The sequence below is a fragment of the Salvelinus fontinalis genome, chromosome 22 (genome assembly GCF_029448725.1).
Source record: "Salvelinus fontinalis isolate EN_2023a chromosome 22, ASM2944872v1, whole genome shotgun sequence".
NCBI lineage: Eukaryota > Metazoa > Chordata > Actinopteri > Salmoniformes > Salmonidae > Salvelinus > Salvelinus fontinalis.
The window spans coordinates 33,327,725-33,341,193 of record NC_074686.1 but is presented as its reverse complement, the minus strand read 5'-3'; the positions used below and the strand labels follow the sequence as shown (position 1 = coordinate 33,341,193).

The 13,469-nt window shown below is 48.3% G+C and overlaps 1 protein-coding gene across 2 annotated transcripts in view; it reads right to left on the bottom strand.

Annotated features, from left to right (window-relative positions):
* LOC129820226 (focal adhesion kinase 1-like) overlaps positions 1-13,469 on the bottom strand; it is a 226,891-nt gene that overhangs the window by 162,645 nt on the left and 50,777 nt on the right. The window contains exon 1 of one of the 2 annotated variants that reach the window (XM_055877247.1): positions 6,112-6,554. The exons of the other annotated variant lie outside the window; for it this stretch is intronic. Within the exon in view, the coding sequence (XP_055733222.1) occupies positions 6,112-6,130 (19 nt within the window). The 5' untranslated portion in view covers positions 6,131-6,554. Of the gene's footprint in view, positions 1-6,111; positions 6,555-13,469 lie in introns of those variants that run through there. 2 annotated transcript variants of the gene reach the window in all.

Sequence of the window (13,469 nt, the reverse complement as noted above, 5' to 3'; positions counted from 1 at the left end):
TGCATGGCATCGTGTGAACCAGGGATGTCACTCACACAAGCTGCAGCTGCTTTCATGTCCAGCCCATATCAAGAGCCATTACCACCAAGCATACCTCACGACCCAACAGATCAATCAACCAGTTACACGAGCCAGGCATTCTACTGCTGTCCCATGGAATTATGACAGATTGGGTCTACATCCCAAATTACACACACATCTCTATGTAGTGCACTACTTTTGACCATAACCAACACTCTATATAGTGAATAGGGTTCCATTTTGACCATAACCAACTCTCTATATAGTGAATAGGGTTCCATTTTGACCATAACCAACACTCTATATAGTGAATAGGGTTCCATTTTGACCATAACCAACTCTCTATATAGTGAATAGGGTTCCATTTTGACCATAACCAACACTCTATATAGTGAATAGGGTTCCATTTTGACCATAACCAACTCTCTATATAGTGAATAGGGTTCCATTTTGACCATAACCAACTCTATATAGTGAATAGGGTTCCATTTTGACCATAACCAACTCTCTATATAGTGAATAGGGTTCCATTTTGACCATAACCAACACTCTATATAGTGAATAGGGTTCCATTTTGACCATAACCAACTCTCTATATAGTGAATAGGGTTCCATTTTGACCATAACCAACTCTATATAGTGAATAGGGTTCCATTTTGACCATAACCAACTCTCTATATAGTGAATAGGGTTCCATTTTGACCATAACCAACTCTATATAGTGAATAGGGTTCCATTTTGACCATAACCAACTCTCTATATAGAGTGACCTACAGTATTGGCCTGACCTACAGTAGTGAGGAGGCTGTAACAGTCTGGGCCTGACCTACAGTAGTGAGGAGGCTGTAACAGTCTGGGCCTGACCTACAGTAGTGAGGAGGCAGTAACAGTCTGGGCCTGACCTACAGTAGTGAGGAGGCAGTACCAGTCTGGGCCTGACCTACAGTAGTGATGAGGCAGTAACAGTCTGGGCCTGACCTACAGTAGTGATGAGGCAGTAACAGTCTGGGCCTGACCTACAGTAGTGAGGAGGCAGTAACAGTCTGGGCCTGACCTACAGTAGTGAGGAGGCTGTAACAGTCTGGGCCTGACCTACAGTAGTGAGGAGGCAGTAACAGTCTGGGCCTGACCTACAGTAGTGATGAAGCTGTAACAGTCTGGGCCTGACCTACAGTAGTGAGGAGGCAGTAACAGTCTGGGCCTGACCTACAGTAGTGAGGAGGCAGTAACAGTCTGGGCCTGACCTACAGTAGTGATGAAGCTGTAACAGTCTGGGCCTGACCTACAGTAGTGAGGAGGCAGTAACAGTCTGGGCCTGACCTACAGTAGTGAGGAGGCAGTAACAGTCTGGGCCTGACCTACAGTAGTGATGAAGCTGTAACAGTCTGGGCCTGACCTACAGTAGTGAGGAGGCAGTACCAGTCTGGGCCTGACCTACAGTAGTGAGGAGGCTGTAACAGTCTGGGCCTGACCTACAGCAGTGAGGAGGCAGTAACTCTCTGGGCCTGACCTACAGTAGTGATGAGGCAGTAACTCTCTGGGCCTGACCTACAGTAGTGAGGAGGCAGTAACAGTCTGGGCCTGACCTACAGCAGTGAGGAGGCAGTAACTCTCTGGGCCTGACCTACAGTAGTGAGGAGGCAGTAACAGTCTGGGCCTGACCTACAGCAGTGAGGAGGCAGTAACTCTCTGGGCCTGACCTACAGTAGTGAGGAGGCAGTAACAGTCTGGGCCTGACCTACAGTAGTGAGGAGGCTGTAACAGTCTGGGCCTGACCTACAGTAGTGAGGAGGCTGTAACAGTCTGGGCCTGACCTACAGTAGTGAGGAGGCAGTAACAGTCTGGGCCTGACCTACAGTAGTGATGAGGCAGTAACAGTCTGGGCCTGACCTACAGTAGTGAGGAGGCAGTACCAGTCTGGGCCTGACCTACAGTAGTGAGGAGGCTGTAACAGTCTGGGCCTGACCTACAGTAGTGAGGAGGCTGTAACTCTCTGGGCCTGACCTACAGCAGTGAGGAGGCAGTAACTCTCTGGGCCTGACCTACAGTAGTGAGGAGGCTGTAACAGTCTGGGCCTGACCTACAGTAGTGATGAAGCTGTAACAGTCTGGGCCTGACCTACAGTAGTGAGGAGGCTGTAACAGTCTGGGCCTGACCTACAGTAGTGATGAGGCAGTAACAGTCTGGGCCTGACCTACAGTAGTGAGGAGGCAGTAACAGTCTGGGCCTGACCTACAGTAGTGAGGAGGCAGTACCAGTCTGGGCCTGACCTACAGTAGTGATGAGGCAGTAACAGTCTGGGCCTGTCATTCACCTTTCACGGTGACAATAACGGCCGTCATTCACCTTTCACGGTGACAATAACACCTGTCATTCACCTTTCATGTTGACAATAACACCTGTCATTCACCTTTCATGGTGACAATAACACCTGTCATTCACCTTCCATGGTGACAATAACACCTGTCATTCACCTTTCATGGTGACAATAACACCTGTCATTCACCTTTCATGGTGACAATAATGACCGTATAGTGTAAAGAATCATTGTGCCATCTAAACCACTGTAAAATATATTTTCCATTACCAAAAATATTGTATTTTCAGCTGTTTGAAGCTGGTGTATAAAACCGGAAGTAAAAGACGCAAAAATGAAACTTAAAAGCATATTATTAGTGCACATAGAACATATCTACCGCTTCTTAAACTTGCATTCAATGAGAATGACAGATCTATAACTCACATTTCTATGTGCATTTTGTCAGGTCACCCAAAAAGCTACATATTGCAGCTTTAAATTCTACAGTATGTTATAAACCACACTCCCTTTCACATGCATAGAGCAAACACTAGAAGTGATAATTCTCTAATAGGCTCAATTAAATAAATTAATTTGCTGTATGGCTTGTTCGGTAATACGAACTCATCATGGCCAGAAAAGGTGCAATGGTTCTGATATATGTACTATGTTTAATAAATGAAATATTGTCTAGGCTACTCAATAGATTTGACATTACAGTATTCAGACGAAGCCTACAAACGTCAACGGAAACGTTTAACGTCAACCGTTAAACTATGTTTACTGTGTTTCGGATCGCGTAGAGCAAAATACTTTAAATACAGGTAGCTTATCTATTTACTACTGTGAAGTGGGTCCAATTAAATGAGAGATGGGACAAATGTTAGCCTATCATAAGTTGCTGTTGGCCTATAGGTTATTTCGTGAGTAGCCTATGAAACTATCACAGTCAGAAAAGGTGAGGAATTTATTCTGCTATGATCATGGAAATGAAATAAATAACCGGAAATAGATTTGAAATGATTTTAGAATGCAAGATAAAATAGCTTTTTGCTCTTCTCACTAACAGCAAATGATTTCACCTTGTTATTATACCTAGCTGGCTGTTTTTGTTGTTTGCACGAGGCTATTATCGCCTTGCTATGTAGCATCATAGGGGTCTGTGGATGCAACAGAAGTTAGGGGCCCACCTCAAGCCCCTCCAACACCTGCATGTGTGTTTGCCTGTGATCGTCCCATCTGCCCGCCCGCCCGCGCATGCATGCGTGCTTGTGTGTGTGAGAGACCTGCAGGTGTTGGAGGTGCTTGAGGTTGGCCTCTAACTTCTGTTGCATCCACAGACCCCTATGATGCTACACACTCCAGTAACACCCCCTGACCTGAGGGGTCACACACAGGCGGACGGATACTCACAGGCAGACACACATATGCACTCAACCGAGCAGCCTCCGCTCTTCTGCAGAAGCCGTCATACAAACCAAAGCAGATATACATGCAAGGAAAAAACAGCACTGACACACACACACACACACACACACACACACACACACGTCATGTAAAAGTAAAGCATGCAACAAGGTCACCAACATGCATGACTGCACCGCAGACACAGGCCCAGTAGACATGCATGACTGCACCGCAGACACAGGCCCAGTAGACATGCATGACTGCACCGCAGACACAGGCCCAGTAGACATGCATGACTGCACCGCAGACACAGGCCCAGTAGACATGCATGACTGCACCGCAGACACAGGCCCAGTAGACATGCATGACTGCACCGCAGACACAGGCCCAGTAGACATGCATGACTGCACCGCAGACACAGGCCCAGTAGACATGCATGACTGCACCGCAGACACAGGCCCAGTAGACATGCATGACTGCACCGCAGACACAGGCCCAGTAGACATGCATGACTGCACCGCAGACACAGGCCCAGTAGACATGCATGACTGCACCGCAGATACAGGCCCAGTAGACATGCATGACTGCACCGCAGACACAGGCCCAGTAGACATGCATGACTGCACCGCAGAAACAGGCCCAGTAGACATGCGGAACGCGTTCATCCATACGCATGGTTGGCAATATTGGAGGTTGCCCAGACCTAATGCCGTTACGTTACTGAATTTATACTAGAATTACTATCATGACTGGCACCATTATACATGGCAAATGAGCTGGTCGACTTAGAGGCTTGATCTCCTAAGGATTTCTAACAGTCATATAAATTGTGCGGCATTAGCAATAACATTGGACGCTTTCCTTCACCTTTTGCCACCAATTGAATATCACTAGCCAAAATCTAGGCTATTTCAAGGGGCCATACATTATGAATGTGTGTTAATGTTCATTAAGATGGTAAGTGCAGAGGGCACAGAGAGGCCTTTGCAAACAGTACTTGTTTGGCAAATTTCACAAACATTTTAGGAGAGGAGAGAAATAAAACATACTTCATTAAATTATGGATGAGGAAGTTGATACAAACTAGAATAGAGATGACACCAGAACCACCGCCAAAGGAAGAACATTGTTGAACGCCTGCCATCTCTCCCTGTCATCCCTAACTTCCTCTCTCTCTCTCTCCTCCCTCTCCCTGTCATCCCTAACCTCCTCCCTCTCCCTGTCATCCCTAACCTCCTCCCTCTCCCTGTCATCCCTAACCTCCTCCCTCTCCCTGTCATCCCTAACCTCCTCCCTCTCTCTCTCCTCCCTCTCCCTGTCATCCCTAACCTCCTCCCTCTCCCTGTCATCCCTAACCTCCTCCCTCTCTCTCTCCTCCCTCTCCCTGTCATCCCTAACCTCCTCCCTCTCCCTGTCATCCCTAACCTCCTCCCTCTCCTCCCTCTCCCTGTCATCCCTAACCTCCTCCCTCTCTCTCTCCTCCCTCTCCCTGTCATCCCTAACCTCCTCCCTCTCTCTCTCCTCCCTCTCCCTGTCATCCCTAACCTCCTCCCTCTCTCTCTCTCCTCCCTCTCCCCCCTCCCCCCTGACTCCCACGCATGAACACACTACCCAGCAGTGACCAGGGCCATTTATCACTGGGACTGACACATGATTATCTACAGCTTGGATCAGGAACTGAACAGACACTGCAGAACGACAGTTCTGTGTCTCAGGCTTTATCCTAAATGGTACCCTAAGCCATAGCCTATATAGTGCACTACTAGGGTGTATTTGGAACACAACCTTAGTCTCAGCCATTAGGTCAGCCATTAGCAGTTTGACAGAAACAGAAGGTAATAGACATGAAGAAAGAAATGAACATGGGATTGTGAAGTGGAATGCATCATGGAGTACTGTACAGAGTGAATAAAACGTCTATGGATTGCAGTGTAAAGCCCTTTCCCAGATATAGTATGAACCCTCTGCAGACAAGTCAATAGAGACAGATGTTTTACACGTCACTGATGGTCCCCGGTATGATTGGGTGAAGAGATGATATAATCAATCAATACAATATTGTACTATCATCACCACACTAATAAATGTATCTAAAAGTAAAGCTAATTAAATACTCTGCTAATTGTCCAAGTAATACATTTCTGACCACATGCTGTGTCCTTATGACTTGGCTGCCATTAGCAAGACAGGAGCAACACAGATAACAGGAGTTTAAAAATATCACACACACACACACACACACACACACCAGTGCAGAGGGAGAGGAAAATACTACTGTAAATGCTGTTCCATTCAGCAAGCTAGCCTAGCGTAAACCAGAAGCGTAGCAGTGCAGCCTACACCACACGAGAACAGAGCAGCAAGAGAAAAACAGCCATCCTTACCGTGATATAGTCCTTCCATTTAAAGAAGAATAGCCAAACCAGCAGCCAGGAGACCGGAAGGACGGATCGAATTAATACACAAAGCTGTGTTGCCTCGGCGACATGCAATCCACTACCTTCTTTATTGGCCTTAACCAAGACAATATCCTGCCATGTAGAACACAGCAGCCTTGCTTCTCAGACTATGGAGAGCCAGAGTGTGTGTGAGCCAAGTGTACGCACACAGCCGACGGACGGACTGCCTCCGAATGACAGAGAGGGGGATAAGAGAGATGGAAACAGGAGGTGGCTGGGGTCTTTGTCTCTCGGACAGAGAAGGTAGGGGAAGCGAGAGGGGGAAGAGCAGGAGGAAGAGGATGGAGGGGAAAGAGCAAGAGGAGGAGGGAGGGGAAAGAGCAAGAGGAGGAAGGGGTAAGAGCAAGATGAGGGGAAGAGCAGGAGGAGAGAGGGGGAAGAGCAGGAGGAGTGAGGGGGAAGAGCAGGAAGGGGGAGGGGGAAGAGCAGGAGGAGGGAGGGGGAAGAGCAGGAGGAGGGAGGAGGAAGAGCAGGAAGAGGAGGAGGAAGAGCAGGAAGAGGAGGAGGAAGAGCAGGAAGAGCAGGAGGACGAGGTGGAATGGGGAGAGCAGGAGGAGGGAGGGGGAAGAGCAGGAGGAGGAGGAGGGAGGGGGAAGAGCAGGAGGAGGAGGAGGGAGGGGGAAGAGCAGGAGGAGGAGGAGGGAGGGGGAGAGCAGGAGGAGGAGGGGGAGAGCAGGAGGAGGAGGGGGAAGAGCAGGAGGAGGAGGGGGAAAAGCAGGAGGAGGGAATAAAGAGAAGGAAAGGAAGAAAGCAGGGTGAGAAACAGTGTGAGAGAGAGATAGAAGGAATTGAGAGAGAGAGAGAGAGTGGGAAAAGGGAGGAAGAGAGGAGGGGGAAAGACGAACAGAAAAGTAAATCAAATGTCACCAACAATAGCCATCCATCACAGTGCATGGCCGTTAGCCCTCAATAGAGAGCAGACAGGGGCACACATGAAACCAGCTTCCTGTATCTACCATCACACTGCCGAGGCGTCACTACACACAATAGGGGTGTCAAACATACGGAGCACAAGGGGGTCCCAATCTGGCCATGGGTGGTTTGGGTAAATAAATAATAGACTTACATGAATACGGTTTCTTGACTGTGTCCAGCTCGCTAATAATCACTGAGATTAAATCTAGACAGTCAAGGTACATCGAACATCCCAAAACGATGGAGGACTATTTCTTGCACATTTTGACACAGATGAAATATAACACATTTTCAGTGTGGCCCTCCGGACCCTGTTGAAGACCGAATGCAGCCCAAGGGGCTAAATCAGTTTGACACCCCTGCAGTAGACAGTCACACACAGATCTCACTAGTGTTGGCTTCCTCTGTTCGCTTTCTTCCATTTCCTCTCTCTATTTCCTCCTCCTCTATAGAGGGGGGGATACTGAAAAATATGTATTTAGCTGTATATAATATATATGCTTATGAACTTTTTATTGTAATTCAGATTTTTCAGGGGGTTGCTGCTGCAACCTCAGCACCCCTACTTCCCGTGGCTATGCTGTTGTGTGTGACTGATGGGAAGCTCATTTGAAGGGCCAGAGGTCACCCTAACCCCTGGGGAATGGACCAGGGCTGAGCCAGAACTAACCAAACTGACTGCCACTACACACTAAACCCTAACCCTAACCCCTGGGGAATGGACCAGGGCTGAGCCAGAACTAACCAAACTGACTGCAACTACACACTAAACCCTAACCCCTGGGGAATGGACCAGGGCTGAGCCAAAACTAACCAAACTGACTGCAACTACACACTAAACCCTAACCCCTGGGGAATGGACCAGGGCTGAGCCAGAACTAACCAAACTGACTGCAACTACACACTAAACCCTAACCCCTGGGGAATGGGCAAGGGCTGAGCCTGAACTAACCAAACTGACTGCAACTACACACTAAACCCTAACCCTAACCCCTGGGGAATGGACAAGGGCTGAGCCTGCACTAACCAAACTGACTGCAACTACACACTAAACCCTAAACCTAACCCCTGGGGAATGGACCAGGGCTGAGCCTGCACTAACCAAACTGACTGCAACTACACACTAAACCCTAACCCTAACCCCTGGGGAATGGGCAAGGGCTGAGCCTGCACTAACCAAACTGACTGCAACTACACACTAAACCCTAACCCTAACCCCTGGGGAATGGACCAGGGCTGAGCCTGCACTAACCAAACTGACTGCAACTACACACTAAACCCTAACCCTAACCCCTGGGGAATGGACCAGGGCTGAGCCAGAACTAACCAAACTGACTGCAACTACACACTAAACCCTAACCCTAACCCCTGGGGAATGGACCAGGGCTGAGCCTGCACTAACCAAACTGACTGCAACTACACACTAAACCCTAACCCTAACCCCTGGGGAATGGACCAGGGCTGAGCCAGAACTAACCAAACTGACTGCAACTACACACTAAACCCTAACCCCTGGGGAATGGGCAAGGGCTGAGCCTGCACTAACCAAACTGACTGCAACTACACACTAAACCCTAACCCTAACCCCTGGGGTATGGACAAGGGCTGAGCCTGCACTAACCAAACTGACTGCAACTACACACTAAACCCTAACCCCTGGGGAATGGACCAGGGCTGAGCCAGAACTAACCAAACTGACTGCAACTACACACTAAACCCTAAGCCCTGGGGAATGGACCAGGGCTGAGCCTGCACTAACCAAACTGACTGCAACTACACACTAAACCCTAACCCTAACCCCTGGGGAATGGACAAGGGCTGAGCCTGCACTAACCAAACTGACTGCAACTACACACTAAACCCTAACCCTAACCCCTGGGGAATGGACCAGGGCTGAGCCAGAACTAACCAAACTGACTGCCACTACACACTAAACCCTGACCCCTGGGGAATGGACCAGGGCTGAGCCTGCACTAACCAAACTGACTGCAACTACACACTAAACCCTAACCCTAACCCCTGGGGAATGGGCAAGGGCTGAGCCTGCACTAACCAAACTGACTGCAACTACACACTAAACCCTAACCCTAACCCCTGGGGAATGGACCAGGGCTGAGCCAGAACTAACCAAACTGACTGCCACTACACACTAAACCCTGACCCCTGGGGAATGGACCAGGGCTGAGCCTGCACTAACCAAACTGACTGCAACTACACACTAAACCCTAACCCTAACCCCTGGGGAATGAACAAGGGCTGAGCCAGAACTAACCAAACTGACTACAACTACACACTAAACCCTAACCCTAACCCCTGGGGAATGGACCAGGGTTGAGCCAGAACTAACCAAACTGACTACAACTACACACTAAACCCTAACCCTAACCCCTGGGGAATGGACCAGGGTTGAGCCAGAACTAACCAAACTGACTACAACTACACACTACACACTAAACCCTAACCCTAACCCCTGGGGAATGGACCAGGGCTGAGCCAGAACTAACCAAACTGACTACAACTACACACTAAACCCTAACCCGAACCCCTGGGGAATGGACCAGGGCTGAGCCAGAACTAACCAAACTGACTGCAACTACACACTAAACCCGAACCCCTGGGGAATGAACAAGGGCTGAGCCTGAACTAACCAAACTGACTGCAACTACACACTAAACCCTAACCCCTGGGGAATGGACCAGGGCTGAGCCAGAACTAACCAAACTGACTGCAACTACACACTAAACCCGAACCCCTGGGGAATGAACAAGGGCTGAGCCAGAACTAACCAAACTGACTGCAACTACACACTAAACCCGAACCCCTGGGGAATGAACAAGGGCTGAGCCTGCACTAACCAAACTGACTGCAACTACACACTAAACCCTAACCCTAACCCCTGGGGAATGGACAAGGGCCGAGCCAGAACTAACCAAACTGACTACAACTACACACTAAACCCTAACCCGAACCCCTGGGGAATGGACCAGGGCTGAGCCAGAACTAACCAAACTGACTGCAACTACACACTAAACCCGAACCCCTGGGGAATGAACAAGGGCTGAGCCTGAACTAACCAAACTGACTGCAACTACACACTAAACCCTAACCCGAACCCCTGGGGAATGAACAAGGGCTGAGCCAGAACTAACCAAACTGACTGCAACTACACACTAAACCCGAACCCCTGGGGAATGAACAAGGGCTGAGCCAGAACTAACCAAACTGACTGCAACTACACACTAAACCCTAACCCCTGGGGAATGAACAAGGGCTGAGCCAGAACTAACCAAACTGACTGCAACTACACACTAAACCCTAACCCCTGGGGAATGGACCAGGGCTGAGCCAGAACTAACCAAACTGACTGCAACTAGACAGCTATAACGACATGGAATTTGGCCAACATACCTTGCACTTTGCTATTGTCTTTCAATTAAAATCATGTTATGATTTAAATGTGTTATTATATATTTATTACATTAGACAACCGCTGGAGTAGAATTGGAAGTTCTTGATAGACAGACCAAAGCCATAAATCTTACAAATCAGTGATATTACATGGAGATAAACACTAGAACCGCCTTTATGCCTAGAATTACCCGCTAGAGAACTATGCCGGGCGGCGCCTTCAGCATATGCATCAACCCGCAAGGTTCAGCAAACATAAGCGCCAAACACTTGATAAATAGTGCATCAACTATTATAAAGGATTAATTGCATGAATAAATATTTGTGGAAATATAAGATATGTTTTGTATAATTCTACAAAGTCCTAGGAAAAACATAGACCTATAGCTTATCTTCGTTTCCCTTCCAATTAAACCATTACAGTGTAATCCATCTGATCTACTTTATTTGTAGATTCCATTAGTAAAGTTATAAACTATTTTAACAAAGTAGAAACGCTAGATTCTTAAACAAAAGCACCAGTGCAAGAACAACTGTAAAGAATGAATATCAAAAATAAAATAACCATATCCATGACAAGATATAAAAACAGTCCTTTGTTGTTAGAATGAATATCAAAAATAAAATAAATATTAATGACAAGATATAAAAATAGTCATTTGTTGATAGAATGAATATCAAAAATAAAATAAATATATTCATGACAAGATATAAAAACAGTAATTTGTTGATTGTATCGGACATGCCTTTATGCATGAAATGTAAATGATTCAATCTGGTCTTCTTTTTATGCTATGGGTCCACAGTCAGCGCACAGCTTCGGGGCTTTGTGTGAGCAAGCCGCACAAACAGATCGATTGCACTGCACATGGTTTTCAGGGGCCTTGTTTCGTGTGCACCTGGGCAATCACTGTTTGGAGTTCATCCATAGGCATGTCCTGTGTACGGTTTCCTTTTCTGTGCTCATGAGCAACAGTACAATCTCGGATGTGCTGCAACATCTGCATGTCAAATAAATGCATCACTCTTTTCTACCCAAACCGTGTCATTCCTCCCAGACTCCTGTCTCACCGTGGCAGTTGGCTCTGTTTTTTTTTTCCTGCGGCAAGGCTCAGGCATCGGAGGCGGAGGTTCGAGGTCAACATCAGAATCAAATGAAGACTCTTGATCAGCAACGTCGATTTCAAGCTCAATATCTGATCCTCAATCTGACTCCAACTCATCTAAATTCTGCGTCCATTCGTTTGGTTCAGCCTGCCATTGACAACTACACACATTGTATGTTTACCTCATTGTCTGATTTGACTCTGAGGGGAAATGATGTACAATTTCCAGCCTTTCATAATAAACTGTCTTGTGCTTGTCTCTTCCCCCCACCAGGTGTTTCCCGTTTTTCCCCGTTATCGCCTGTGTATTTATACCTGCGTTTAAGTCATCACAGCGTGTTTTCTATGTGTTGCCTTAGCACTAATTTAGTTTTCTTGTCTTCCCGGTTCTGACCCTGACCCTGCCTGCCCTGACCCTGACTGTCTGTCTGCCGTTCTGTACCTTGTTGACTCTGCCTTGGATTACGAACCTCTGCTTGCCTTCGACCTGACCTTTTGCCTTACCCTTTGTGATAATAAATATTCTGAGAACCGAACCATCTACCGCCTGCAACGTTTCCTGGGGTTTGCTCATTTCTACCGCCACTTTATTTTGGGGATACAGCACCCAGGCCTCCTCCCTCTCTGCACTCACCTCTCCCAAGGTTCTGTTCATGTTGTCCCCAGCTGCTGACCGGGGGCGTTTCTGGATCTGAAGCACAGTTTCACGACAGCCCCCATCCTAATCCATCCGGACTTGTCCCATCAGTTCGTGGTGGAGGTTGACGCTTCGGATATTGGAGTGGGGGCCGTCCTGTCCCAGCATTCTTGCCAGGACCAAAAGCAGCATCCCTGCGCATTCCTCTCCCATCGTCTCAATTCCGCTGAGAGGAACTATGATGTGGGAAATCTAACTTCTGGTGGTCAAGATGGCGCTGGAGGAGTAGAGGCACTGGCTTGAAGGGGCGGAACATCCATTCTTAGAGTGGACCGACCACAAGAATTTGGAATTTCTCCGCACCGCCAAGAGCCTCAACTCAAAGCAGGTTCGTTGGGCTCTGTTATTCACTTGATTCAATTTTCCCAACCGTCCTGGGTCCAACAATGTGAAGCCTGACGCACTCTCCCGCCTGTATAGTTCCACTGCTACACCATCTGACCTCGAGACCCTCCACCCTACCTCCTGTCTAGCAGCTAGTCTGGGGTATTGAAAGCCGAGACCGCAAGGCGTAGTGGGTTTTCGTCACAGATTCGGCCCGGTCCCCGTTCCTGAAATGGGCCCATTCCTCTAAACTCACCTGTCATCCTGGCTCCCATCGGACCCTGGCTTTCATTCGCCAACGTTTTTGATGGCCACCATGGTTCCGGACATCTCCGCAATCGTCACCGCCTACACTGTTTGCGCACAGAACAAGACTCAGAGGCAAGCTCCGGTTGGCCTCCTTAAACCACTCCCTGTTCCTCATTGCCCCTGGTCCCATATTTCCCTGGACTTTGTCACTGGTCTCCCTCCATCAGATGGCAAAACCACCATCCTTATTGTGGTGGATAGGTTTTCCAAAGCTGCACATTTCATTCCCCCTTCCCAAGTAACCTTCAGCCAAGGAGACGGCCCAGCTTATGGTGCAGCCCGTCTTCCGGATCCATGGACTTCTGGGCGACATGGTCTCCGATCGGGGTCCTCAGTTCTTGTCCAGCTTCTGGAAGGCATTCTGCACCCTTATTTGGTCATCGGCCAGCCTGTCCTCCGGTTTTCATCCCCAGTCCAACAGCCAATCGGAGCGAGCCAATCAGAACCTGGAGACTACTCTTAGCTGCCTCGTCTCTGCCAACCCCACCACCTGGAGCCAGCAACTTGTGTGGGTGGAGTACGCC